The sequence below is a fragment of the Maniola hyperantus genome, chromosome 15, assembly GCF_902806685.2.
Source record: "Maniola hyperantus chromosome 15, iAphHyp1.2, whole genome shotgun sequence".
NCBI classification, from domain to species: domain Eukaryota; kingdom Metazoa; phylum Arthropoda; class Insecta; order Lepidoptera; family Nymphalidae; genus Maniola; species Maniola hyperantus.
The window spans coordinates 14,598,298-14,625,058 of NC_048550.1; the positions used below are offsets into that span (position 1 = coordinate 14,598,298).

The 26,761-nt window shown below is 47.9% G+C and overlaps 1 protein-coding gene across 1 annotated transcript; it reads right to left on the bottom strand.

The window, feature by feature from the left end:
* Window positions 1-3,505: 3,505 nt before the first annotated feature.
* On the bottom strand, window positions 3,506-23,684 carry LOC138403343 (uncharacterized). The gene is made up of 10 exons (XM_069503493.1): window positions 23,672-23,684; window positions 18,266-18,357; window positions 14,751-14,840; window positions 14,254-14,378; window positions 13,870-13,997; window positions 10,983-11,123; window positions 9,803-9,986; window positions 4,756-4,878; window positions 4,085-4,208; window positions 3,506-3,627 (listed from the first exon to the last, which is right to left on the bottom strand). Exons 2-10 carry the CDS (start codon window positions 18,354-18,356, stop codon window positions 3,506-3,508), a joined length of 1,128 nt encoding a protein of 375 aa, XP_069359594.1. The 5' UTR covers window position 18,357; window positions 23,672-23,684.
* Between the last annotated feature and the right edge of the window lie 3,077 nt (window positions 23,685-26,761).

A 26,761-nucleotide genomic window follows, 5' to 3' on the forward strand; every position in this document is an offset into this window, starting at 1 on the left:
ACCTAGATGAAATTAACATGTATAGTGACAGCTGCCCAGGACAGAATCGAAATATTTATGTTGCTATTATGATCATGTATTTTATAGAAAACTCTATCAACTCGCCAAGGATTATAAACCTTAAGTTTTTAGAACCAGGCCACACACATATGGAAGCAGACACTATACATGCTTCTATAGAAAAAGCTAAAAAAAAAACTGCAATGAAAATAGAATTACCAAAAGACTGGGCAAACCTAATCAGAACAGTCCATAGGAACCCAAAAATAAATGTTGTAGAAATGCAACAGTCACAATTCTACAACTTCCAAAAACTGCTCACTACACAATACGTACACCGAAAGATAAATTCAGTGAAAGAAAAGGTCAATTGGACTAAAATAAAATGGATACAGTGTAGAAAAGTAGATCCAGGGGTATTATACTACAAATACTCATTTGATGATAGTGAAGAATTATTCAAAGTGCTAAGTTTAAAAAGAAACCGAAATATGACACGTTCACAATCAGAAGATACTGCACCAGTAACACCTCTCGTGCCCCTAAATCAGAGACCTATTAAACTCCCTGCACCAAAAGTCAGAGACCTGCAATCATTTCTGGAGTACCTCCAACCATCCAGCCGTCCATTTTATGAGTCTTTGGAGACTGGCCCCGAAATGGAGGATATTGTGTCATGTTCTGATGAAGAAAATTAAAAATATTGTAATCTTTCCATAGTAAAATTTCTTAGAAAAACAACATTGGCCTTTTTAATTTTATACATAATTGGGAACTAACATAATAATTATCATCAGTGCTAAAGGGGCTTAAGTTGATAATATTTTCCAAAATAACATGTTTTTCTTAAATTAGAATTCAATTCATAAATCTACTTAAAAACACAAATCAAATAAAAGTAAAATATCTTTGCCATACTACAATATAACACCTAAATAATAACTATGTATGCTGATTCATTTTTATAACGCTCATTACTGCAAATAACGATTATTGATATTGGCCCTATTAGCACCAGGCCACAGAGTTATGCTCTGGGTTTTCAATAATCTCCTCATTTCTGATTAAGTTTAATTTAATTTAATTTATCTATTACATATTATTAGGTACATATTAAATTACATATAAAATACAGATAAAAAGTGATCAAGTTAAGAATCTCAGTTGCTCGCTGAGTGACTCTGAGCTTTCTTATGAGGCACGACGATACACGATATTCAGTTTACGACCATGTCTCGGATCTGATGTAATTTCTAACAACATCCACCGTTGGATTCAGATCATCAGAGAATCCAGACTTTGGGCTCTGGGCCCGAGGAAATCACATCGGGCGTTATTTAGACTGAATTGAATACTTGTCCTTATTCAGTTGTGCTGATTAACTAAAGCAATGAAGTAATAGTTCAGGTAAACTAAAGCGATGAAGTAATAGTTCAGGTAAACTAAAGCGATGAAGTAATAGTTCAGGTAAACAAAACCAAAGCCTACACAAAGCTTCTGTAAACGGCTTACTCCTTTGTAAACAAATTTCAATTAGCGATCTTCAGCATTCACTAACGGCCTGTTCACATCGCTCCAGTGGCACCGCACTCCAGCGGGCAGCAAGCCAATAACTATCCCGCTACTAATGTCAGATAGACAGACTAGTGTTAACTCCAGTGCTCTCGGGGCCGGGAAGTACGAGCGGTTAAATGAGCAGTGGTCGAAACGCCGAGCTGATTCCTGTGTTTGAGCTGTCTTGTATGATAGATTGTGGCGACCCGTGTGTTCTGACCCTTAGTATAGTGCAACTAGCATTCAAGTCAAGTGCCATGTCACTGTACTGTCTATGGCTTGCGCAACTGATTAGCCTTTATCTTAATGAAAGATGTGGATGACGCGACGTGATCTGCCCAGTCCACTGCTGGAATAAAACGACTGGGTCCAGCGACTGGAATAATGTGAGTCGGAAGTTATCTTTGTAAGCGTATTTCGATGAATGGGCTTGTGGTGTTCACTTATTTGGTGACACTTCAAAGGCGCTCCCGGTGCTTGTGTCGGAGGCACGATCCAATCACTGCCAGCCGTCAGGCGCTGTTGTTGTTGTTGTTGTTGTTGTTGTTGTTGTTGTTGTCGCGACAACAAGAAAGGGTGATTGTTTGCTTCATACGAACAATAATTAACTCGACAGTAAATTGTAATTATATTTATTTAATAACGACACAAGATCTCTGAATTTACATTTTAAACTACTTAGTAAATGTATTTACCGTGAACATTACTGCGTGTCAACATTACTGCGTGTCAACATTACTGCGTGTCAACATTACTGCGTGTCAAGATTACTGCGTGTCAATATTACTGCGTGTCAACATTACTGCGTGTCAACATTACTGCGTGTCAACAAGCTAAATGTATACATTATGGTAACGGATGTGCAACGCAGCCAGTTGTACAGGCGTCGTCGGTGTGCTGCACGTGTCGCGCGGCGTGCAGTGCGCGCGGGCGGGCAGCACGCGCGGTGACGCGCAGCGCGACGCGGCACCACGCGCCCGGCGCGCCGCTCGCGCTCACGCTGGCCACTCCCTCCGAGAAGCTGTCCGACGCCCATCTACAACACACAATAGTAGGTACCTAGACATGCTGTAGTTTTCCGTGATTTACTTACAAGACAAACAAATCACAGAAATCTCGGAGAAACACGTAAGCCACGCGATTTGCCTGGCGCTTTAGACTTTCTGGAGTTTGGTTTTTCACTTGTATCATGATTGTCAGTTCGCGGTAACAAGGTCGTATGAGTCGCGCATAATATCGTATCCTACTTGCTACTGCACTTGCAGTAGACCACTCGACCAGCGACCAGCGACCAGCGACCAGCGACCAGCGACCAGCGACCAGCGACCACGGGTCAGTTGCACTACTGTCGATGCGAACGTTTTCCCATGTATGTTATGAAAATAGTTTAATTTAATTTAGTTTTATATATTTTAATTTAATTTTAATAAAATAAAATAAAATAAATAATGTTGGGCAGTTACCTGGCGGTGTACTGCACGTAGACCCGGGCGCGGCCGCAGGCACGCAGCGAGAGCGCGGGCGGGTACAAGCGGAACTGCTGGTCACCGTTCCACTGCGTCACCAGCTCGAGGGTCGACAGTTACCTGGCGGTGTACTGCACGTAGACCCGGGCGCGGCCGCAGGCACGCAGCGAGAGCGCGGGCGGGTACAAGCGGAACTGCTGGTCACCGTTCCACTGCGTCACCAGCTCGAGGGTCGACAGTTACCTGGCGGTGTACTGCACGTAGACCCGGGCGCGGCCGCAGGCACGCAGCGAGAGCGCGGGCGGGTACAAGCGGAACTGCTGGTCACCGTTCCACTGCGTCACCAGCTCGAGGGTCGACAGTTACCTGGCGGTGTACTGCACGTAGACCCGGGCGCGGCCGCAGGCACGCAGCGAGAGCGCGGGCGGGTGCAAGCGGAACTGCTGGTCACCGTTCCACTGCGTCACCAGCTCGAGGGTCGACAGTTACCTGGCGGTGTACTGCACGTAGACCCGGGCGCGGCCGCAGGCACGCAGCGAGAGCGCGGGCGGGTACAAGCGGAACTGCTGGTCACCGTTCCACTGCGTCACCAGCTCGAGGGTCGACACTGAAACAGGGAATCAAACTGGTAGAAAACAAAACCTTATGGTGCAACTTCGATGGTCTTTCCGTCTCAAAAATATTGAGCACGCTTAAATTAAAAGATGTCTATTCACCCTTTGAAGGTGAAAGTGGAGAGGAAAACTGAAGCCAGAAGGCAGTTCCATACCTTACTGGTTCGAATTAGAAACGAGAAAACAAATAGCTTTGTACATGATCGTGGAATTACGACTACGTACGGGTGCAGAATTTGGCGATGCCTTGCACTACGATAGTAGAAAGGTGAGGAAGGAACCAAGTAAAACAGTTCTTGGATACTCTTCAAAAATATCCTGCAGAATACCGATAGAGAGGCAACTTCACGCCGCTGTTCCAAATTTTGTAGCTTAGCATTGACCAGCGCTTTATCACGAAATATATTTGTGGCGCGACGATCCGCCGAAACCAATACATCTGGTACTTACGACTGGAGTGGGAGATGGTGAAGTAGGCTTTCCTCGTGCTGCCGTCGCTGACGACGCCGAAGTCCAGCGCCGCCGGCTCCGCGCGCAGCACCGGCTGCTCCAACTCCAGGGTGAGAGGTAACGACTGCAGGAGATATCGGCTGAGTGAGTGGTGGCCGCCGGCGCCGGAAAATCTAACCGCTCTAGAGGCACGTTCAGATCGAACTTCTCTTAAAGTAATAATTTTACTATCGAATTTTGGCTTCATAAACCAATTTTTTCGTCGCAGAAGATATAAATAAGAATGTATTTGCAGTGGTTGCAAAAACACTTGCACTTTCTATTCCCTCACGTCAAAAGGGCGCTCTACGCCTGAGCGGTCCGCAACAGAACGTTGAACAGCAATGCGAGTTAGTTTAGATGTCAACTACATAATGAATCATGATCAATCCAGCTCCGATTCACTACTAAAAACAGATCTCTTCCCAGAAGGCCTTGGCCATGCTATACCACGCTGATCAAGTGCGAATTGGCAAATTTCACGCACCTTTGAGAACATTATGAAAAACGGTCTGGTATGCAGGTTTCCTCACGATTTTTTCCTTTTAATAGAAACTTTCCTATTGTGCTTTAAAATAACCTGTTCATCTCTATGATCTCTCTTTTGGCAAGACAAAAAACAATAGTTTTACCAGCAACAAGACGTTGTCGTCATCGTAGAAGCTGAGCGCGGTAGTGGTGACGAGCTGGGGCGGGTAGGCGGCGCCGGGCGGCGGCCACATGTCCTCGGTCTTCAGCGACACCTCCGCGAACAACTGTTGAACCAACCACTTTCAGAACACCTAGGTATTGTTGTTTACCCAGGGTACCAAGGTACCAGGGTACCAGGGTACCAGGGTACCAGAGTGCTAAGATTTGTGTCTAGGTAAAAGTGGCTTTTGTGCTTAATTTTAATCAAAATCGGTGTAAAAGTAACAAACAGACAGATAGCCACGCTTACGCAATTTTAGGGTAAATCTGGAACGAAATATATGAGTTTTGGCTAAAACCCTTTGCTTGAAATAGCAGCACATTCCTTCGAGCAATGTGTCCGCGCAGGAGATCATCTCTGTAACGAGTGACAGACGCGTGGAGCGGACATGCGTCTCCTTTGTGATGAGTGACAGACGCGTGGAGCGGACATGCGTCTCCTTTGTGATGAGTGACAGACGCGTGGAGCGGACATGCGTCTCCTTTGTGATGAGTGACAGACGCGTGGAGCGGACATGCGTCTCCTTTGTGATGAGTGACAGACGCGTGGAGCGGACATGCGTCTCCTTTGTGATGAGTGACAGACGCGTGGAGCGGACATGCGTCTCCTTTGTGATGAGTGACAGACGCGTGGAGCGGACATGCGTCTCCTTTGTGATGAGTGACAGACGCGTGGAGCGGTCATGCGTCTCCTTTGTGATGAGTGACAGACGCGTGGAGCGGACATGCGTCTCCTTTGTGATGAGTGACAGACGCGTGGAGCGGACATGCGTCTCCTTTGTGATGAGTGACAGACGCGTGGAGCGGACATGCGTCTCCTTTGTGATGAGTGACAGACGCGTGGAGCGGTCATGCGTCTCCTTTGTGATGAGTGACAGACGCGTGGAGCGGACATGCGTCTCCTTTGTGATGAGTGACAGACGCGTGGAGCGGTCATGCGTCTCCTTTGTGATGAGTGACAGACGCGTGGAGCGGACATGCGTCTCCTTTGTGATGAGTGACAGACGCGTGGAGCGGACATGCGTCTCCTTTGTGATGAGTGACAGACGCGTGGAGCGGACATGCGTCTCCTTTGTGATGAGTGACAGACGCGTGGAGCGGACATGCGTCTCCTTTGTGATGAGTGACAGACGCGTGGAGCGGACATGCGTCTCCTTTGTGATGAGTGACAGACGCGTGGAGCGGACATGCGTCTCCTTTGTGATGAGTGACAGACGCGTGGAGCGGTCATGCGTCTCCTTTGTGATGAGTGACAGACGCGTGGAGCGGACATGCGTCTCCTTTGTGATGAGTGACAGACGCGTGGAGCGGACATGCGTCTCCTTTGTGATGAGTGACAGACGCGTGGAGCGGACATGCGTCTCCTTTGTGATGAGTGACAGACGCGTGGAGCGGTCATGCGTCTCCTTTGTGATGAGTGACAGACGCGTGGAGCGGACATGCGTCTCCTTTGTGATGAGTGACAGACGCGTGGAGCGGACATGCGTCTCCTTTGTGATGAGTGACAGACGCGTGGAGCGGACATGCGTCTCCTTTGTGATGAGTGACAGACGCGTGGAGCGGTCATGCGTCTCCTTTGTGATGAGTGACAGACGCGTGGAGCGGACATGCGTCTCCTTTGTGATGAGTGACAGACGCGTGGAGCGGACATGCGTCTCCTTTGTGATGAGTGACAGACGCGTGGAGCGGACATGCGTCTCCTTTGTGATGAGTGACAGACGCGTGGAGCGGTCATGCGTCTCCTTTGTGATGAGTGACAGACGCGTGGAGCGGACATGCGTCTCCTTTGTGATGAGTGACAGACGCGTGGAGCGGTCATGCGTCTCCTTTGTGATGAGTGACAGACGCGTGGAGCGGACATGCGTCTCCTTTGTGATGAGTGACAGACGCGTGGAGCGGACATGCGTCTCCTTTGTGATGAGTGACAGACGCGTGGAGCGGTCATGCGTCTCCTTTGTGATGAGTGACAGACGCGTGGAGCGGACATGCGTCTCCTTTGTGATGAGTGACAGACGCGTGGAGCGGACATGCGTCTCCTTTGTGATGAGTGACAGACGCGTGGAGCGGACATGCGTCTCCTTTGTGATGAGTGACAGACGCGTGGAGCGGACATGCGTCTCCTTTGTGATGAGTGACAGACGCGTGGAGCGGACATGCGTCTCCTTTGTGATGAGTGACAGACGCGTGGAGCGGTCATGCGTCTCCTTTGTGATGAGTGACAGACGCGTGGAGCGGACATGCGTCTCCTTTGTGATGAGTGACAGACGCGTGGAGCGGTCATGCGTCTCCTTTGTGATGAGTGACAGACGCGTGGAGCGGACATGCGTCTCCTTTGTGATGAGTGACAGACGCGTGGAGCGGACATGCGTCTCCTTTGTGATGAGTGACAGACGCGTGGAGCGGACATGCGTCTCCTTTGTGATGAGTGACAGACGCGTGGAGCGGACATGCGTCTCCTTTGTGATGAGTGACAGACGCGTGGAGCGGACATGCGTCTCCTTTGTGATGAGTGACAGACGCGTGGAGCGGACATGCGTCTCCTTTGTGATGAGTGACAGACGCGTGGAGCGGACATGCGTCTCCTTTGTGATGAGTGACAGACGCGTGGAGCGGACATGCGTCTCCTTTGTGATGAGTGACAGACGCGTGGAGCGGACATGCGTCTCCTTTGTGATGAGTGACAGACGCGTGGAGCGGACATGCGTCTCCTTTGTGATGAGTGACAGACGCGTGGAGCGGACATGCGTCTCCTTTGTGATGAGTGACAGACGCGTGGAGCGGACATGCGTCTCCTTTGTGATGAGTGACAGACGCGTGGAGCGGTCATGCGTCTCCTTTGTGATGAGTGACAGACGCGTGGAGCGGTCATGCGTCTCCTTTGTGATGAGTGACAGACGCGTGGAGCGGACATGCGTCTCCTTTGTGATGAGTGACAGACGCGTGGAGCGGACATGCGTCTCCTTTGTGATGAGTGACAGACGCGTGGAGCGGTCATGCGTCTCCTTTGTGATGAGTGACAGACGCGTGGAGCGGACATGCGTCTCCTTTGTGATGAGTGACAGACGCGTGGAGCGGACATGCGTCTCCTTTGTGATGAGTGACAGACGCGTGGAGCGGACATGCGTCTCCTTTGTGATGAGTGACAGACGCGTGGAGCGGTCATGCGTCTCCTTTGTGATGAGTGACAGACGCGTGGAGCGGACATGCGTCTCCTTTGTGATGAGTGACAGACGCGTGGAGCGGACATCCGTCTCCTTTGTGATGAGTGACAGACGCGTGGAGCGGTCATGCGTCTCCTTTGTGATGAGTGACAGACGCGTGGAGCGGACATGCGTCTCCTTTGTGATGAGTGACAGACGCGTGGAGCGGTCATGCGTCTCCTTTGTGATGAGTGACTGACGCGTGGAGCGGTCATGCGTCTCCTTTGTGATGAGTGACAGACGCGTGGAGCGGTCATGCGTCTCCTTTGTGATGAGTGACAGACGCGTGGAGCGGTCATGCGTCTCCTTTGTGATGAGTGACAGACGCGTGGAGCGGACATGCGTCTCCTTTGTGATGAGTGACAGACGCGTGGAGCGGTCATGCGTCTCCTTTGTGATGAGTGACAGACGCGTGGAGCGGACATGCGTCTCCTTTGTGATGAGTGACAGACGCGTGGAGCGGACATGCGTCTCCTTTGTGATGAGTGACAGACGCGTGAAGCGGACATGCGTCTCCTTTGTGATGAGTGACAGACGCGTGGAGCGGTCATGCGTCTCCTTTGTGATGAGTGACAGACGCGTGGAGCGGACATGCGTCTCCTTTGTGATGAGTGACAGACGCGTGGAGCGGACATGCGTCTCCTTTGTGATGAGTGACAGACGCGTGGAGCGGACATGCGTCTCCTTTGTGATGAGTGACAGACGCGTGGAGCGGTCATGCGTCTCCTTTGTGATGAGTGACAGACGCGTGGAGCGGTCATGCGTCTCCTTTGTGATGAGTGACAGACGCGTGGAGCGGTCATGCGTCTCCTTTGTGATGAGTGACAGACGCGTGGAGCGGACATGCGTCTCCTTTGTGATGAGTGACAGACGCGTGGAGCGGACATGCGTCTCCTTTGTGATGAGTGACAGACGCGTGGAGCGGACATGCGTCTCATTTGTGATGAGTGACAGACGCGTGGAGCGGACATGCGTCTCCTTTGTGATGAGTGACAGACGCGTGGAGCGGACATGCGTCTCCTTTGTGATGAGTGACAGACGCGTGGAGCGGTCATGCGTCTCCTTTGTGATGAGTGACAGACGCGTGGAGCGGACATGCGTCTCCTTTGTGATGAGTGACAGACGCGTGGAGCGGTCATGCGTCTCCTTTGTGATGAGTGACAGACGCGTGGAGCGGACATGCGTCTCCTTTGTGATGAGTGACAGACGCGTGGAGCGGACATGCGTCTCCTTTGTGATGAGTGACAGACGCGTGGAGCGGACATGCGTCTCCTTTGTGATGAGTGACAGACGCGTGGAGCGGACATGCGTCTCCTTTGTGATGAGTGACAGACGCGTGGAGCGGTCATGCGTCTCCTTTGTGATGAGTGACAGACGCGTGGAGCGGACATGCGTCTCCTTTGTGATGAGTGACAGACGCGTGGAGCGGTCATGCGTCTCCTTTGTGATGAGTGACAGACGCGTGGAGCGGACATGCGTCTCCTTTGTGATGAGTGACAGACGCGTGGAGCGGACATGCGTCTCCTTTGTGATGAGTGACAGACGCGTGGAGCGGACATGCGTCTCCCCTGTGGACGAGGACGTAGCACAGCCGTCACGCCTTCTAACATCATACGAATAAATAATATATATAATAATATAATAAAACTTCCATTCCTCGTATCTTCTTATGACACTGGTCTCGTACGTCACTGGTCTCGTACGTCACTGGTCTCGTATGACACTGGTATCGTGGCCAACCAAATTACAGTTAGTAGCACCAACCAACAAATTCTCAAACTTAGATTACCTCAATGGAACTGCGTGGGGCAAGCTTCAACTTGAGCTCTTCGAACTGATGGCTCCTATCCAGCCGCACACAGTGCGCGTCGCACACGTTACGTGACACCTCCACGCGCCAGGGGGCTTCGGTCGTGGCTCCTGCCTCCAGAGCACCTTCGCCTATGTTCTGTATGCGGAACTTCTTGCGCACCCTTGTAAAACATACGTTATTATTAACTTGGAGCCTTCCAGGTCCGACAATAGGTGGAAAGTACAGCGACGCGGGATAAACGAAGTGACGCGTCTTTTGTACAATGTTGCCGAAGTATTATTTTGTTGTAAATTTGTGACCTCAAAAGCGAATCTCAACGGAAACCAATAACATACGCGGGAGATAAATAGTGATGATGGGACGACAATCCGATACGAACGGAGAGAGATCAGGCGCTACAGCTTGTCGTGCTCTCCGCGGCACGGGCGTGTAACATTGCCGACCTCTCAACTCCGGCCTGCTGCTAAAAAAAATTGGTAATAAAAACACAATAATTTTTTGGCCCGACGCGAGGTTCGATCGCGAACATCATGACCCGCTCAAACAAAATTCTAATTTCTTTATTTGCATAAATGTGAGTGTGTCCATTATAGATATTACAAGCAAGTCGTTAGAGCATCGAGGAGTCTCTCGTTACAATAACGTACATCACGTAGTACCTAGCCTGCACCATCAGTTCAGCAAACCTGCGCTCAAACACTCAAAGACATTAGTGGAAACTACAGAGCAGAGCGTCCGACAAAGGACTACGTTGACGAATTGCTTATCGGTTCTCAAAGCGAATTGCCCCAATTTCGTAGAATTCGACTCTGTTCTGGAATCATACGATCTGTTTTTTAATGATCAACTATTTTATTCCAATACAAGCTACGCTTTGTTTGTACATTCTGATGGTAATTGTTAATGTAGACTAAGGTGGAGTTTACAACGATATTGTCATGTAGTAGGTAAAAATAGAACTTTTGATCTATGGCACTAACTTGCTTTTTTGAAACACCTCGATAAAATGCCTCAAAAGAGCTGTTCTGTTTGGTGGTCATTTTAAACCAAATTTAAATACTGACGGAAGTAAAGTCAGGCCTACTTCCGTCCGAAAGAAAAGCTGATCTACCTCTGTCCTCGAGTCAGGCCTGGGAGATAACCTCAAAACACAAACCGCAGTGTGTCGTGGTCGGGCAGGTCCAGCGCGCAGAGCGCGACGCGCAGCTCGCAGCACGACGCCTGCAGCTGTGGCGGGCGCGCAGCTTGGCGCAGCCGCAGCAGCTGCAGCGGCGGCGGCGGCCGGCACCAGCCGCGCCTGCCGCAGGGGACCGGCATACATAAATAAATTATTTCATAATTATTTTTTCATTTAATATTCCTCTTTCCACTTTAACTAAGCGTAAAGTTTGTGCTAGAAGTAGGGACGACAATAGTGCAACGCGTGAAAGAAGAAAGAAAGAACAATGTTTATTTCTTAAATTGTGCCATACATCTTATAACTTAGAGTTGGTTATTCCGCTGCTTCCTCCATTTGAGTACCAAGCCAACAAGCCTCAAGCAGAAGCCAACAAGCCGAAGTGCCGGGTTTCAATCGCCTTCCTTTCTGAGTTCTGTCCGCTCCTAAACCGCTGAGCTATTGAACCTTCTAAATTTTGAATTCATAATCATTTTCAACCAGGAAGTCTGTTACGAAGCAGATGACAATGAGAATATTTTCAGGTAAAATTGCAAAAGTTTCAGAAATCATCAAATAACCAGCGAAATATAAAACACAAATAACATGCAAATAACACACCGGTGACTCCTTTATGTCAAATCGAGGGCTATAACATGTGAGCATACCTTATATATAACATATTGTGAGCATACCTTATATATAACATATTGTGAGCATACCTTAATAAGCATAAGCACTGTACCAATGTAATATTTGGTATTTACAACACGTAGCGCAACTCTTTGGGGGTTTTATTTCTTCCCCTTTTGTTGATTTTGTGGAACAAAAAATGCTTTTATGAGACGTCATGAATTTTTATTTCTCACTTTATGACATGACGACAAATTCCTCAACTTATTTCTCAAGTGAGTGATGTTCTTCACGACCTCTATGTGGTGCGGTGAGCGATGTTCCCCACGACCTCTATGTGGTGCGGTGAGCGATGTTCCCCACGACCTCTATGTGGTGCGGTGAGCGATGTTCCCCACGACCTCTATGTGGTGCGGTGAGCGATGTTCCCCACGACCTCTATGTGGTGCGGTGAAGCGATGTTCCCCACGACCTCTATGTGGTGCGGTGACCGATGTTCCCCACGACCTCTATGTGGTGCGGTGAGCGATGTTCCCCACGACCTCTATGTGGTGCGGTGAGCGATGTTCCCCACGACCTCTATGTGGTGCGGTGAGCGATGTTCCCCACGACCTCTATGTGGTGCGGTGAGCGATGTTCCCCACGACCTCTATGTGGTGCGGTGAGCGATGTTCCCCACGACCTCTATGTGGTGCGGTGAGCGATGTTCCCCACGACCTCTATGTGGTGCGGTGAGCGATGTTCCCCACGACCTCTATGTGGTGCGGTGAGCGATGTTCCCCACGACCTCTATGTGGTGCGGTGAGCGATGTTCCCCACGACCTCTATGTGGTGCGGTGAGCGATGTTCCCCACGACCTCTATGTGGTGCGGTGAGCGATGTTCCCCACGACCTCTATGTGGTGCGGTGAGCGATGTTCCCCACGACCTCTATGTGGTGCGGTGAGCGATGTTCCCCACGACCTCTATGTGGTGCGGTGAGCGATGTTCCCCACGACCTCTATGTGGTGCGGTGAGCGATGTTCCCCACGACCTCTATGTGGTGCGGTGAGCGATGTTCCCCACGACCTCTATGTGGTGCGGTGAGCGATGTTCCCCACGACCTCTATGTGGTGCGGTGAGCGATGTTCCCCACGACCTCTATGTGGTGCGGTGAGCGATGTTCCCCACGACCTCTATGTGGTGCGGTGAGCGATGTTCCCCACGACCTCTATGTGGTGCGGTGAGCGATGTTCCCCACGACCTCTATGTGGTGCGGTGAGCGATGTTCCCCACGACCTCTATGTGGTGCGGTGAGCGATGTTCCCCACGACCTCTATGTGGTGCGGTGAGCGATGTTCCCCACGACCTCTATGTGGTGCGGTGAGCGATGTTCCCCACGACCTCTATGTGGTGCGGTGAGCGATGTTCCCCACGACCTCTATGTGGTGCGGTGAGCGATGTTCCCCACGACCTCTATGTGGTGCGGTGAGCGATGTTCCCCACGACCTCTATGTGGTGCGGTGAGCGATGTTCCCCACGACCTCTATGTGGTGCGGTGAGCGATGTTCCCCACGACCTCTATGTGGTGCGGTGAGCGATGTTCCCCACGACCTCTATGTGGTGCGGTGAGCGATGTTCCCCACGACCTCTATGTGGTGCGGTGAGCGATGTTCCCCACGACCTCTATGTGGTGCGGTGAGCGATGTTCCCCACGACCTCTATGTGGTGCGGTGAGCGATGTTCCCCACGACCTCTATGTGGTGCGGTGAGCGATGTTCCCCACGACCTCTATGTGGTGCGGTGAGCGATGTTCCCCACGACCTCTATGTGGTGCGGTGAGCGATGTTCCCCACGACCTCTATGTGTGCGGTGAGCGAAGTTCCCCACGACCTCTATGTGGTGCGGTGAGCGATGTTCCCCACGACCTCTATGTGGTGCGGTGAGCGATGTTCCCCACGACCTCTATGTGGTGCGGTGAGCGATGTTCCCCACGACCTCTATGTGGTGCGGTGAGCGATGTTCCCCACGACCTCTATGTGGTGCGGTGAGCGATGTTCCCCACGACCTCTATGTGGTGCGGTGAGCGATGTTCCCCACGACCTCTATGTGGTGCGGTGAGCGATGTTCCCCACGACCTCTATGTGGTGCGGTGAGCGATGTTCCCCACGACCTCTATGTGGTGCGGTGAGCGATGTTCCCCACGACCTCTATGTGGTGCGGTGAGCGATGTTCCCCACGACCTGTTCCGTGAGAGCTTGTTGGAGTATAGTTACCCAGCAGTGGGGCGCGGCGAGGAGCGCAGCAGCAGCACGTGCGGCGGCGCGGGCGGGTGCCGCCGCCGCAGCCGCACGCGGAGCGCCGCACTCTCCCCCGCACGCACACGCAGCTGCTGAGGCTCCACCTACACACACGCAAGTCGTCTGTTGTACCAATGACGACAAGAATGTTTCAAACTGCCGATACATACACACATACATACACACATACATACACACATACATACACACATACATACACACATACATACACACATACATACACACATACATACAGTGGAAAACTGTTCTTGTTACAACTTAATTCAGAAAAGCTATACTGTCGTGGTGATGCAAAATAGCTATACTGTGATGGTGACGCCAACTGTGACAATGTGTTACTTGATAGAAACCATCGGTGCTCTGCGCGCCGTGGTCTGCTGCGAGGAACAGCTCCAGGTCGGTGTCCACCGCGTCGCACACGGAACTGGTGCTGAGGGTTGACTCGTCCTTCCACTGTGTGTTCGCTGTTAGATTATACACTTACATTAAATGTTGATTGAAATATACTTGCGAGCAATTGTCTCTCCCAAAGCTGCGTCTTCCGGTGCGAGGTCGCCATTCCAGCACCTTAAGACCTCAAAGTCTATCAGTTGTACGAACTATGTGCCCTGCCCATTGCCACTTCAGCTTCGCAACCCGTTGAGCTATGTCGGTTCCTCTAGTTCTCCTACGGATCTCCTCATTTCCTCATTGATTACGTAGAGAAACTCCGCACATAGCTCTCTCCATCGCCCGCTGAGCGACTCTGAGCCTTCCTTTGAGGTCCACAGCTAGCGACCATGTCTCGGACTGCAATAAGTATGGAAGTCAAAACTATTGTTAAACTATTTACTAACGTTCAAAAGCAGAAACGCACGGACAGACCGGAGGAGGCGCGTCGAAGAGCCGCAGGTAAACTCGGAACGGCAGTGCGTCTTGTGCGTGTTCTACAAAGGTAATATGGTTGCTTGTAGACAGAATATCATTAACTGAAATAAAACTACTTCAAGAGGTGGCATCTTATCCCCAATGTTTGTCGTTGAAAATAATGACGCGACTTTGTAACTGTCCGACGTCCGTGTCCGAGAAGCGCACTCGGAATATATCTACTTACTTAGTCGTTCCAGTGGTTGAGATTACTTTCCTAGTTCACAGGCAAAGTTCCAGTGGTTGCGATTACTTTCCTAGTTCACAGTCAAAGTTCCAGTGGTTGCGATTACTTTCCTAGTTCACAGTCAAAGTTCCAGTGGTTGCGATTACTTTCCTAGTTCACAGTCAAAGTTCCAGTGGTTGCGATTACTTTCCTAGTTCACAGTCAAAGTTCCAGTGGTTGCGATTACTTTCCTAGTTCACAGGCAAAGTTCCAGTGGTTGAGATTACTTTCCTAGTTCACAGGCAAAGTTCCAGTGGTTGCGATTACTTTCCTAGTTCACAGGCAAAGTTCCAGTGGTTGCGATTACTTTCCTAGTTCACAGGCAAAGTTCCAGTGGTTGCGATTACTTTCCTAGTTCACAGGCAAAGTTCCAGTGGTTGCGATTACTTTCCTAGTTCACAGGCAAAGTTCCAGTGGTTGCGATTACTTTCCTAGTTCACAGTCAAAGTTCCAGTGGTTGCGATTACTTTCCTAGTTCACAGTCAAAGTTCCAGTGGTTGCGATTACTTTCCTAGTTCACAGTCAAAGTTCCAGTGGTTGCGATTACTTTCCTAATTCACAGTCAAAGTCGAATAGCTAAGTAACGTCATATGGGTATGAGTGACAGAGTCAACGCTCTACAAACATGAAATGTCATTCTAAAGGCCGATGTTCATCACTTTCGGCCGCGCACACTTCAATAAGCTACGAGGGTTCTCGACGCGCCCAGAACTTAAAAGAAGCTCACAAAGAACTAGTAGGGTATTCTTTTATTTATTAAGATCTTTAATAGGGTAGTTAACTAATGAGGCTGAATCGCATACCAATCTTCTCATCCTAACGAAGTCAAACAGTATTAGAAGTTAGTAGGTATTGGTATCTATAAGTTTTTAGCTAATCGCTGAACAGAATGAAATAAAATCAACATCTCTATCTCTCTGCGTCGTATTTCTCACTGCTGCGGGTCGTGACCTTTTCCATTAATACAATACTTACAACATTACATACCCACGATCTTATTGTTCAAGAAACTTAAGGGGCTTCTTGGAAAATAGTGGGTCCCAAACACATCCGCATATAATATGACTCGATAAAGAAATTGATTTCAAGTTTCGCCTCATTGATTAAATAAACCCACACAGTACACACAGTACACGCCATGATCAACATGTGGGTAGGTTTATATTGTGATCCCGATGGTTGTGAATTAAATAAACCCACACAGTACACGCCATGATCAACATGTGGGTAGGTTTATATTGTGATCCCGATGGTTGTGAATTAAATAAACCCACACAGTACACGCCATGATCAACATGTGGGTAGGTTTATATTGTGATCCCGATGGTTGTGAATTAAATAAACCCACACAGTACACGCCATGATCAACATGTGGGTAGGTTTATATTGTGATCCCGATGGTTGTGAATTAAATAAACCCACACAGTACACGCCATGATCAACATGTGGGTAGGTTTATATTGTGATCCCGATGGTTGTGAATTAAATAAACCCACACAGTACACGCCATGATCAACATGTGGGTAGGTTTATATTGTGATCCCGATGGTTGTGAATTAAATAAACCCACACAGTACACGCCATGATCAACATGTGGGTAGGTTTATATTGTGATCCCGATGGTTGTGAATTAAATAAACCCACACAGTACACGCCATGATCAACATGTGGGTAGGTTTATATTGTGATCCCGATGGTTGTGAATTAAATAAACCCACACAGTACACGCCATGATCAACATGTGGGTAGGTTTATATTGTGATCCCGATGGTTGTGAATTAAACAATAATCTCGTTATATAACCGTTATATTCAATATTTCTTTATGATTCTATACTTAAAATATGGGCCAAATTGTGAAAACATTACAAATTTATTTTCTATGTCACAGACAAATTTTTATAGACAGAATTTGCAACCACAGATAACAAATAACATTTTAGTTCGTACCCAGATATATAACATAAATGATGAAGACGGATTGTGCCAGTTCTGTGGATTTCAGCTGTTTCATCTTGTAAATTCAGGTAATTATGATTTATTGCAACCTCGCTACACATTCGTGAGCGTGGTGGTGACGTGGTGACTCATTGCGCCGTGCGCTTTGTGAGCGTGGTGGTGACGTGGTGACTCATTGCGCCGTGCGCTTTGTGAGCGTGGTGGTGACGTGGTGACTCATTGCGCCGTGCGCTTTGTGAGCGTGGTGGTGACGTGGTGACTCATTGCGCCGTGCGCTTTGTGAGCGTGGTGGTGACGTGGTGACTCATTGCGCCGTGCGCTTTGTGAGCGTGGTGGTGACGTGGTGACTCATTGCGCCGTGCGCTTTGTGAGCGTGGTGGTGACGTGGTGACTCATTGCGCCGTGCGCTTTGTGAGCGTGGTGGTGACGTGGTGACTCATTGCGCCGTGCGCTTTGTGTGCGTGGTGGTGACGTGGTGACTCATTGCGCCGTGCGCTTTGTGAGCGTGGTGGTGACGTGGTGACTCATTGCGCCGTGCGCTTTGTGAGCGTGGTGGTGACGTGGTGAATTCCGCAAAGTTAGGGAATTCATTACTTCTCCTAACAGTACCTACTCTCTAGCATAATATTAAGCTTAAGAAATTATCTTTCCGAAAACAGCTCCATTTCTAACTAGAGGGAGGAGGAAAAACTAACATTAAAATGATGGCAGCGACTCGCCATATTAACTCCATATTGTGTCACCTGTCATGTCAAAAAGTACGATTGAAGTCTTTATTTTAAAGGTGAACCGTACTTTCAACGTGACAGTTGACACAGAGTTAAAATGGCGAGTGAGATCTCATTTTGTACGAATTATACTTATAGCTAGATTATAGTCATTACGTTTCACTGTGTATTGGTTATTTATGAAGTTGACATGACACTTGCGTTCGTCGTTCGCGTGTTACTGTATGCAGCATAATGTAAACACTAGAAATAAAAATAAACTTGTAACGCCCACCTCCAGGCTAAGTAAACTTAGTAATTCATTTATTGGAAAATCTATAAGTTTTTATAATAAAAAGAATACCCGGCTGAGTTTGTTGTGGGCTCTTCTCAGACCTGGGCGCGTTTGGAACCCTCGTAGCTTTAGTTTTAAGTTTGCGTAATATATTATTATCACCACTATATCGAAATCCAACATCTGACCATCAAAAAGAGTAATTTATTACCTATTTTGAGTAAATCATTTGACTTTGACTTTGACTTTGGCTGCTCACCGTGCTCTCTCAGCAGGTACACGTCGGTGGCGAGGGCGGCGCGGGACGTGTTCGTGACGCGCACGACACGATCCGGGTCCGAGTACGACATCCTGGACACAAAACACTCAATAAACAAACAATCGGCAATTTATACATAATATATACGATACACAAACTAGAAACCGTAACGGGCTCGCGATTCCTACGCTTCGCCTCAGGAAAGTTGGAAAGTCATTTGTGGAAATGAATTTAATATAGTTCGTACAAAATGACTCCTCACGCACCATTTTAGTTCTATGGGTCAACAGTCATGTCATAAGGACGGTTCACATTTACAATAAGGACTAAAAACGTACTTTTTACATGAAATTTGTCACAAGAAGTTAAAATGACACACGAGAAGTTTAATTTTACACGTTACACAATGCTTTGTAATCTTGGACGATTTAACCTATGGACTTGTAACGCGCCTAATATTACGAATAAAAATTTCTGTCACTTTTGGTGCGGGACGAGGAAACACTACATAGACAACTTGACACACTCACTCAACAAAGTTTTGTGTCATTATTAACACACACATATCTAAATCTTCAACACTACTACATTTTACGCACACTAATAAGTTATATACATCAACATACAAATACATTACGAGTGTAAGACAGTCAAATTGATTTGCGATGCTACCGTATCGATATTTTAAAATATATCGATAGTTTTTCAGAAGCAAAAGTAGAAGTAAGAATTTATTACTCGTATTTAATTACTTAAAACCAGTGTTTGGTCAGCGTAGCGTATTCATCGTAGTATTCGATCGCACAATTGTGCCCACTTCATTTTAAAGTGGGCGTCTTTAGGAAATCTGTAAAAATAAAACGATTATGATAAATTATTACCTGATCCTCATCCTTGAGAAAGGTACACCTTTTAGCTACATATTACCCAGTTCAGAGACACCCTATCCCGTTTCGCGCCTATCACTAAAATTGCGTTGCTTTAATTTTTTTTTTTAAATGTATTAAGTACGTGAAATCACAGAAATCGACCAGTTTTATTACAAGTATAGGTAGCGAAAAAATTGTGGTAATTAATAATAACTATTCTTTACTTGACTTGAAGACGGTAATTTAGTCGTTAATAATAAAGAAAATGTTTTCATCGATATCGATAATCGAACCGCAATCACTATCGTACTACTACGTAATTTCATGCTGTTCACGCGTATTCAAATTTTAACCTAATTTGTATATAACGAGGGTTGCAATTGTTTAGAAAAAACAAAATATAGTCTCGTGAGGAGTGTGACTCGTTTCTACCGAATTATTACGTACTCAATTACTGAATCGGTAAAGTTCTCGATTGTTATTTTATTATAATAATTTATGTAATTTAATTTATAGAAAGCGTTTATTACACCAAAAATACTTACTTATGAAATGAAATTCCATCTTTTTGTAAATTTGATGTTTGATTTGTTCTTGCACTCACTAACGGCACAAACAGGCATTTTTCACCCAGCGTGTAAGACGTCGCGTCGTCACACATCGAAAACGATTCTGACAATGACAAAATCGATTCCGCAAACAGTGTTTATAAACGCAGTGGATTAAAAATCCATTACTATTGACAGAGGGGAATAATCATGCGAGGCGCGTCCTTAGGTTAAATCGTCCAAGTTTGTAATAAAACTAGCTTATCTGCCCGGCGTCGCTTGGGTGAAGTTTGATGAGGAAGTTGGTGTCAATTTGCTGTAAGTTTTTAACAGTAAAGTAAATTTTTATATATCTATAGAAGATAGACACTTGAGGATTATTTTAGCGTTTAAACTATCGTGAGTGATTCCCATTACAGATGTGTCACGCCCGGCTTTACTCACGAGTTTAGTCGACGCTGGCTCGACTAGTTTCGAACCCATTCGCACCGTACCACGCATTTCGAGCGGGAAAAGTACATTTTAAATTATCGTTTGGTCAGTTTGCAAAAGCGGGACTATGTCGGCCTCGCTGGGGACACCGGGACAGACTGCCTGAAAGCGGGACTATGTCGGCCTCGCTGGGGACACCGGGACAGACTGCCTGAAAGCGGGACTATGTCGGCCTCGCTGGGGACACCGGGACAGACTGCCTGAAAGCGGGACTATGTCGGCCTCGCTGGGGACACCGGGACAGACTGCCTGAAAGCGGGACTATGTCGGCCTCGCTGGGGACACCGGGACAGACTGCCTGATCTGTTGTTACCAGAGCGTGGGCGGCTGGGCGGCGCCCAGCGGGAGCTGCAGCGGCGCGCCCACCGCCTGCAGCCACACGTCCAGCACCAGCGGCGACAAGCCCTCCACCTGCGGGGGTCTCTTATGTTACCAGAGCGTGGGCGGCTGGGCGGCGCCCAGCGGGAGCTGCAGCGGCGCGCCCACCGCCTGCAGCCACACGTCCAGCACCAGCGGCGACAAGCCCTCCACCTGCGGGGGTCTCTTATGTTACCAGAGCGTGGGCGGCTGGGCGGCGCCCAGCGGGAGCTGCAGCGGCGCGCCCACCGCCTGCAGCCACACGTCCAGCACCAGCGGCGACAAGCCCTCCACCTGCGGGGGTCTCTTATGTTACCAGAGCGTGGGCGGCTGGGCGGCGCCCAGCGGGAGCTGCAGCGGCGCGCCCACCGCCTGCAGCCACACGTCCAGCACCAGCGGCGACAAGCCCTCCACCTGCGGCGGGATGCGCTCACTTTGAATGATCGCCACTGAGCTCATTTCACAGGTTGATTGCTTTTATATTGCTGCTTCAATGAGTGATAAAAAAACATTTTTCGTAAAAACCTTCAATGGATTAAAATAAATGTCAAACAGTGTCTAACGCTGAATAACAGACTCACTGAGAGTCTGTTATTCGGCGCACGTCAAGTGCGTGCCCGGGATCGAACGGCCGACCGCCGATTAGAAGGCGGACTTCCTAACCACTAGGCTAGCACAGCTTCGATCGATCACACACACACAAGGAACAGATAACAAAAACGTGTCGAATGTTCACACAACAGTTGTGTAGATCGACTAGATTGGTCCCCGATAAGCTTTCCGTTCGTTGGAACTCGCTAATAAAATTAAAAAAACAAGATTTTACGAGTTATTTTAGTACCGACTAAGTACTAGGCTAGGCATAAAGCAGATCAGAAAAGAGCTACTTTGAAAGAAAAAGTCGAGTTTAAATTGTACTCTAGTAGGTTTAATCAAAGTGTTTCTTATATTACTGTTATGATCTTCAATAATTGAAGATATACTAATTATTAGTCGAAGCCAAATGAAGCCACAATCTAGATCCTGTGCCAAACGGCACGCCCTGGCCGACTGCCAAAATCAAGTACCTACCTAGGTATAAATATATCTGTAGCTATAATCAGTACCCTTATTATAAATGCGAAAGTGTGTTTGTTTGTTGGTTTGTCCTTTGATCACGTCGCAACGGTGCAACGGATTGACGTGATTTTTTTGTATGGGTATAGATAAAGACCTGGAGAGTGACTTAGGCTACTTTTATCCCGGAAAATCAAAGAGTTCCCACGGGATTTAAGAAAACCTAATTCCACAGTCATATACCTAACAGCTATCTTTATGCCAAATTTCAGCTCGATTTGTCCAGTAGTTTGAGCTGTGCGTTGATAGATCAGTCAGTCAGTCAGTCACCTTTTCCTTTTATAATTTTAGATACAAAATATAGATTATCTGTCTCGCTTATACCGCTCTAAATCCTATTTATAAATAATAAATAAATTATAAAATAAATAAATAACTAAGTGTTGTTGGAATGCTTGCCAACTACAAAACCTTACTACAAAATGCCCCAATTTCCGCCCCCTCCCCACCCCTCCCCCCAAACGGCATAAAGACGGACATTACGATCCAAACGTGCTTTCCCGCCATCTCTAACATTTACTGTACATTCAGTTCCAGAATAAAGGTGGAGGCACACTTGGACGCGCCAAGACCACGGGCCAAGACAAATCAATCCAATTACAGTAGATCTTCTATGTCCAGCGATGCGCCAAAATGTGCCGTATGGGAAACTCTTCCCTTGAGGCTCGATTCAAAAGTATGTTTCCATCTTAATGTAACTGTTAATGCTATCGACTGACGTCATCGAACGCCATGAGCTATAAAATTGTCATAAAGAGTTAGACTCGCGAACTGATTATATATAACGTTTTATTGCTGATGCTGATGCTGCTGTCAGCAATAAACAGAGTGATAAAAACACGCGGACATCACTTCTTATTGTAATATTAAACTTCAATAAAATAATATCGATATTATCGAATGAATGAGTCGTATGTGTGAATAAATCTAAATATTAAAAAGAAAAGGTGACTGACTGACTGATCTATCAACGCACAGCTCAAACTACAGGACGAATCGGGCTGAAATTTGGCATGCAGATAGCTATTATGACATCCGCTAAGAAAAGATTTTTGAAAATTCAACCCCTGGGGGTGAAATAGGGGTTTGAGTGTAGTCCACACGGACGAAGTCGCGGGCATAGGCTAGTAAAATAAGCTCGGTCGATATTCAGTTGAGTGCGAGTTCACTGCGCTGGGCTGCGTTGGTAGTTTTCAAACAATTTCCATACTAGGTACTATTACTGTTGGGAAACACTCAAAAACATTGATCATCAAACCTAACGGAAGGAAGTTCAACACGTACATTACAACTTAGAAGTTCAACACGTACATTACAACTTAGAAGTTCAACACGTACATTACAACTTAGAAGTTCAACACGTACATTACAACTTAGAAGTTCAACACGTACATTACAACTTAGAAGTTCAACACGTACATTACAACTTAGAAGTTCAACACGTACATTACAACTTAGAAGTTCAACACGTACATTACAACTTAGAAGTTCAACACGTACATTACAACTTAGAAGTTCAACACGTACATTACAACTTAGAAGTTCAACACGTACATTACAACTTAGAAGTTCAACACGTACATTACAACTTAGAAGTTCAACACGTACATTACAACTTAGAAGTTCAACACGTACATTACAACTTAGAAGTTCAACACGTACATTACAACTTAGAAGGGCGGCACAACGAGTTAGCCTCGTCCGCGACGGGGCGAGACGGCAATCGCTGTATGATGCGGGGGACGCACCGGGCCAGCGCGGGGGCCGTGCGGGGGGCATGCGGGCCGTTCCCTCCCCGATTGCGTAATCTGTTTGGGCTTGTGGGGATCGTACATTTTATTTATTAGGTTAAAGGTACTGCTGAATTGATACTTAATAAAGATCCAGGCGCTAGAGTTTAGCCAACTTGACGAAACGAATTCGATGTTACATAGAAGCATACCTACTGTACGAAGATCCGCGATACAAACTGTAATGTTGGCACTTGGCACTGATGACCTGAGTGTATACAGCTGTGGGTGCACCTGTATCAGCAGCTGGTCGCGGTACAGCCCCCAGCAGTCGGCGTACGCAGACACCACGAGAGCAGCGCGCCCGCGCGCGCGCAGCACGCCGCCGCGCGGCGCGCACTGCAGCACCGCGCCCGACGCGTGCACGTCGCCCGCCCATTGCTCTGCACACATACAACAAATTCCTGAAAGACTGGCAACGCATCGGCGGTTCCTCTGGTGCTGCAAATGTTCATGGGCGGCGGTAATCACTTAACATCAGCTGACCCGCCTGTTCGTTTGCTCGCTATCTCTTCACCTGCGCGTGATGCACACTGCCAATTAGCTAACGAGGCTCTGACGCTCTCAGTCCCATTTCTGGTTCGCTGTGTTGAATCCCGCACGGTATACTCTGTACGGTATGTGTGCTTCGTGGAAGGATTGGACCCCGAGTCCGCCGGCCACCAGTGCCACCAGTGCCACCAGTGCCAGCAGTGCCACCAGTGCCAGCAGTGCCACCAGTGCCAGCAGTGCCAGCAGGTCAGGTGAACCATCCCACGTATTCCGGCTGTGAGCTGAAGACCAATTTCCCCTTTATTCATAAAAAACCGGCAACGCATTGGCGGTCCTCGGATGCTGCTAATGTTCTTGGGCAGTGGTAATCTCTCCAGGTGACCCGCTTGCTCGTTTGCTCGTCGTAATACAGCAGCACGTCAAGTAAGTATTTATCTCTCCAGGTTACCCGCTTGCTCGTTTGCTCGTCGTAATACAGCAGCACGTCAAGTAAGTATTTATCTCTCCAGGTTACCCGCTTGCTCGTTTGCTCGTCGTAATACAGCAGCACGTCAAGTAAGTATTTATCTCTCCAGGTTACCCGCTTGCTCGTTTGCTCGTCGTAATACAGCAACACGTCAAGTAAGTATTTATCTCTCCAGGTTACCCGCTTGCTCGTTTGCTCGTCGTAATACAGCAGCACGTCAAGTAAGTATTTATCTCTCCAGGTTACCCGCTTGCTCGTTTGCTCGTCGTAATACAGCAGCACGTCAAGTAAGTATTTATCTCTCCAGGTTACCCGCTTGCTCGTTTGCTCGTCGTAATACAGCAACACGTCAAGTAAGTATTTATCTCTCCAGGTTACCCGCTTGCTCGTTTGCTCGTCGTAATACAGCAGCACGTCAAGTAAGTATTTTTAACTAAACTATGTGCGCTAAATCATAGATATTTCAATGCAGTGCCAAATATAAAAGGGCGCCGACAAAAATAATTAAAATAATAAGAAAGAACAAGTATTATTGTAATCCCCAAACGACGTCGATAAACCTTCATCAAGCGACACACGCCTACAGTTCTGTACTCTGTACTCTGTACTCTGTAGGTAGCTCACACAGATCTCTTGTACAGACTTTGACTTTCATTATACGTATTATGTCTTTCGGCCTGTTTGCAGCGACTCCGCGTCTAGTTAGATGTTGCCCTTGCCACCGGGACTGTGGGCTTTATCAACATTTAGCTTGAATGACGATCTACAAACTCGAGAGTCCAACAATATGTAAGTCACAATAATATCTTGGCTTTCCTCAAACTAATATGTAGCTGTCTCAATCTTTCACTAACCGGGAAATATAAATACAATACTGAGCTCGCAAACAACACACATACCAATAACTGTGATATCATTTCCTCAGTAAACAGAGGGGGAATGACGCCTCACTAAAGAATATAATAAGACAATGAGGAATCGAGGCGTGACCGAGCCTTATGATGCAGAGAGCTTGGAGGGAGGAAGGCATTGGTGCACGGGAAGCACTGGAGAAGGATACAAACCGGCCACGTGTGAGTCGGATTCGCACACGAGGGATTCCGTGCTCGGTGGATCTGCTATCATGCAATAAAATGGATTTGCTCTGTCCTTGTGCCTATCATTGGTATCTGCAAACTGGAAGGCCTCCGTCCAGCCGCGGAGAGGGACGGGCTGACATGAGGAACTGCCTCCGAGCGGATCGTATACCTGTATCGACAGTCCTGGCGTGCGCGCGAGGCCAGCGCCGCACGGCAGCGCGCCAGCGCGCGTCGACGCGCGACGCGTTGCGCAGCACCAGCGTACGGGACCTCACTGTGTGTTCAAATCCATAGATCAGCATTAGTTGCAATCAGACCTGGTGGCAAGTGATGATGCAGCCTAAGATGGCGCGCGCTTGCCTATAGGCATCTTAGGCTGCATATGTGATCATCAGTCATCATGCATCAGTGAATAGGCATCTTCTATAGAAGATGCCTATTCACTTTTGAGTTGAAGATATCTATATTAAAATTGGAGGGGAAAACTGGTGCCGCAAGGGCGTTCTACATCCTAGCGGTTCGAATTAGAAACGAAGAGGCGAATTGCTTTGTACGTGTCCGTAAAATGTCAACTACGTGCGGGTGCAGACTTTGACGATGCTTTGTGGTAACATAATATAAAGGTAAAGGAGGAACCAGGTCAAAAAACTTTCACTTTCAAGATTTGAGTAAAGTCGATATTCTACAGGATGTATTTCGGAGTGTGCTGAGGAACTATTTGATCAGGTTATTTGCTCGCCATTGTACTGTCGGGCTACGTGGCGCCGTAATCGGCTGCACCCCTACATAGTTGAAATCCCACGGACTCCTGCGAAGCGTTTCTAATACGCACTGCTAGAACATGGAATGCCCTCCCAGCTTCCGTATTCCCCGCCAGCTACAATATTGAAACCTTCAAAAGACGAGTGGAAAATAGGTGTTTTCTAAGCAGGCTTAAGCCACAAAAAATCAAAAAGCTTCTACGGGAAATTTCGATAAATAATAGAGCTTCTACGGGAATTTTAAAAGACTTAAAAAAGAAGGGCCAACCTGCGTGTCGTTAGTTATCGCATTGCTGTATAGTCTAGTTACCAACCGGTTCTGATGGGCAAGTCCCGGAACTGCAGGCAGTAGGGCTCGCTGTGTTGGGGCAGGGCCGGCCTCGGGAGCCCCGCGCAGGGGCACACGCGCGTGAGTGCCGGGGGCAAGACCACTACCACAGAAATAATGTAGCTAATAATCCTTTTCAAGTGAAACTTCTTGGCGCGTTGGGCGATTTAGGGATGAGTCATAACTTTGAGGTCACGT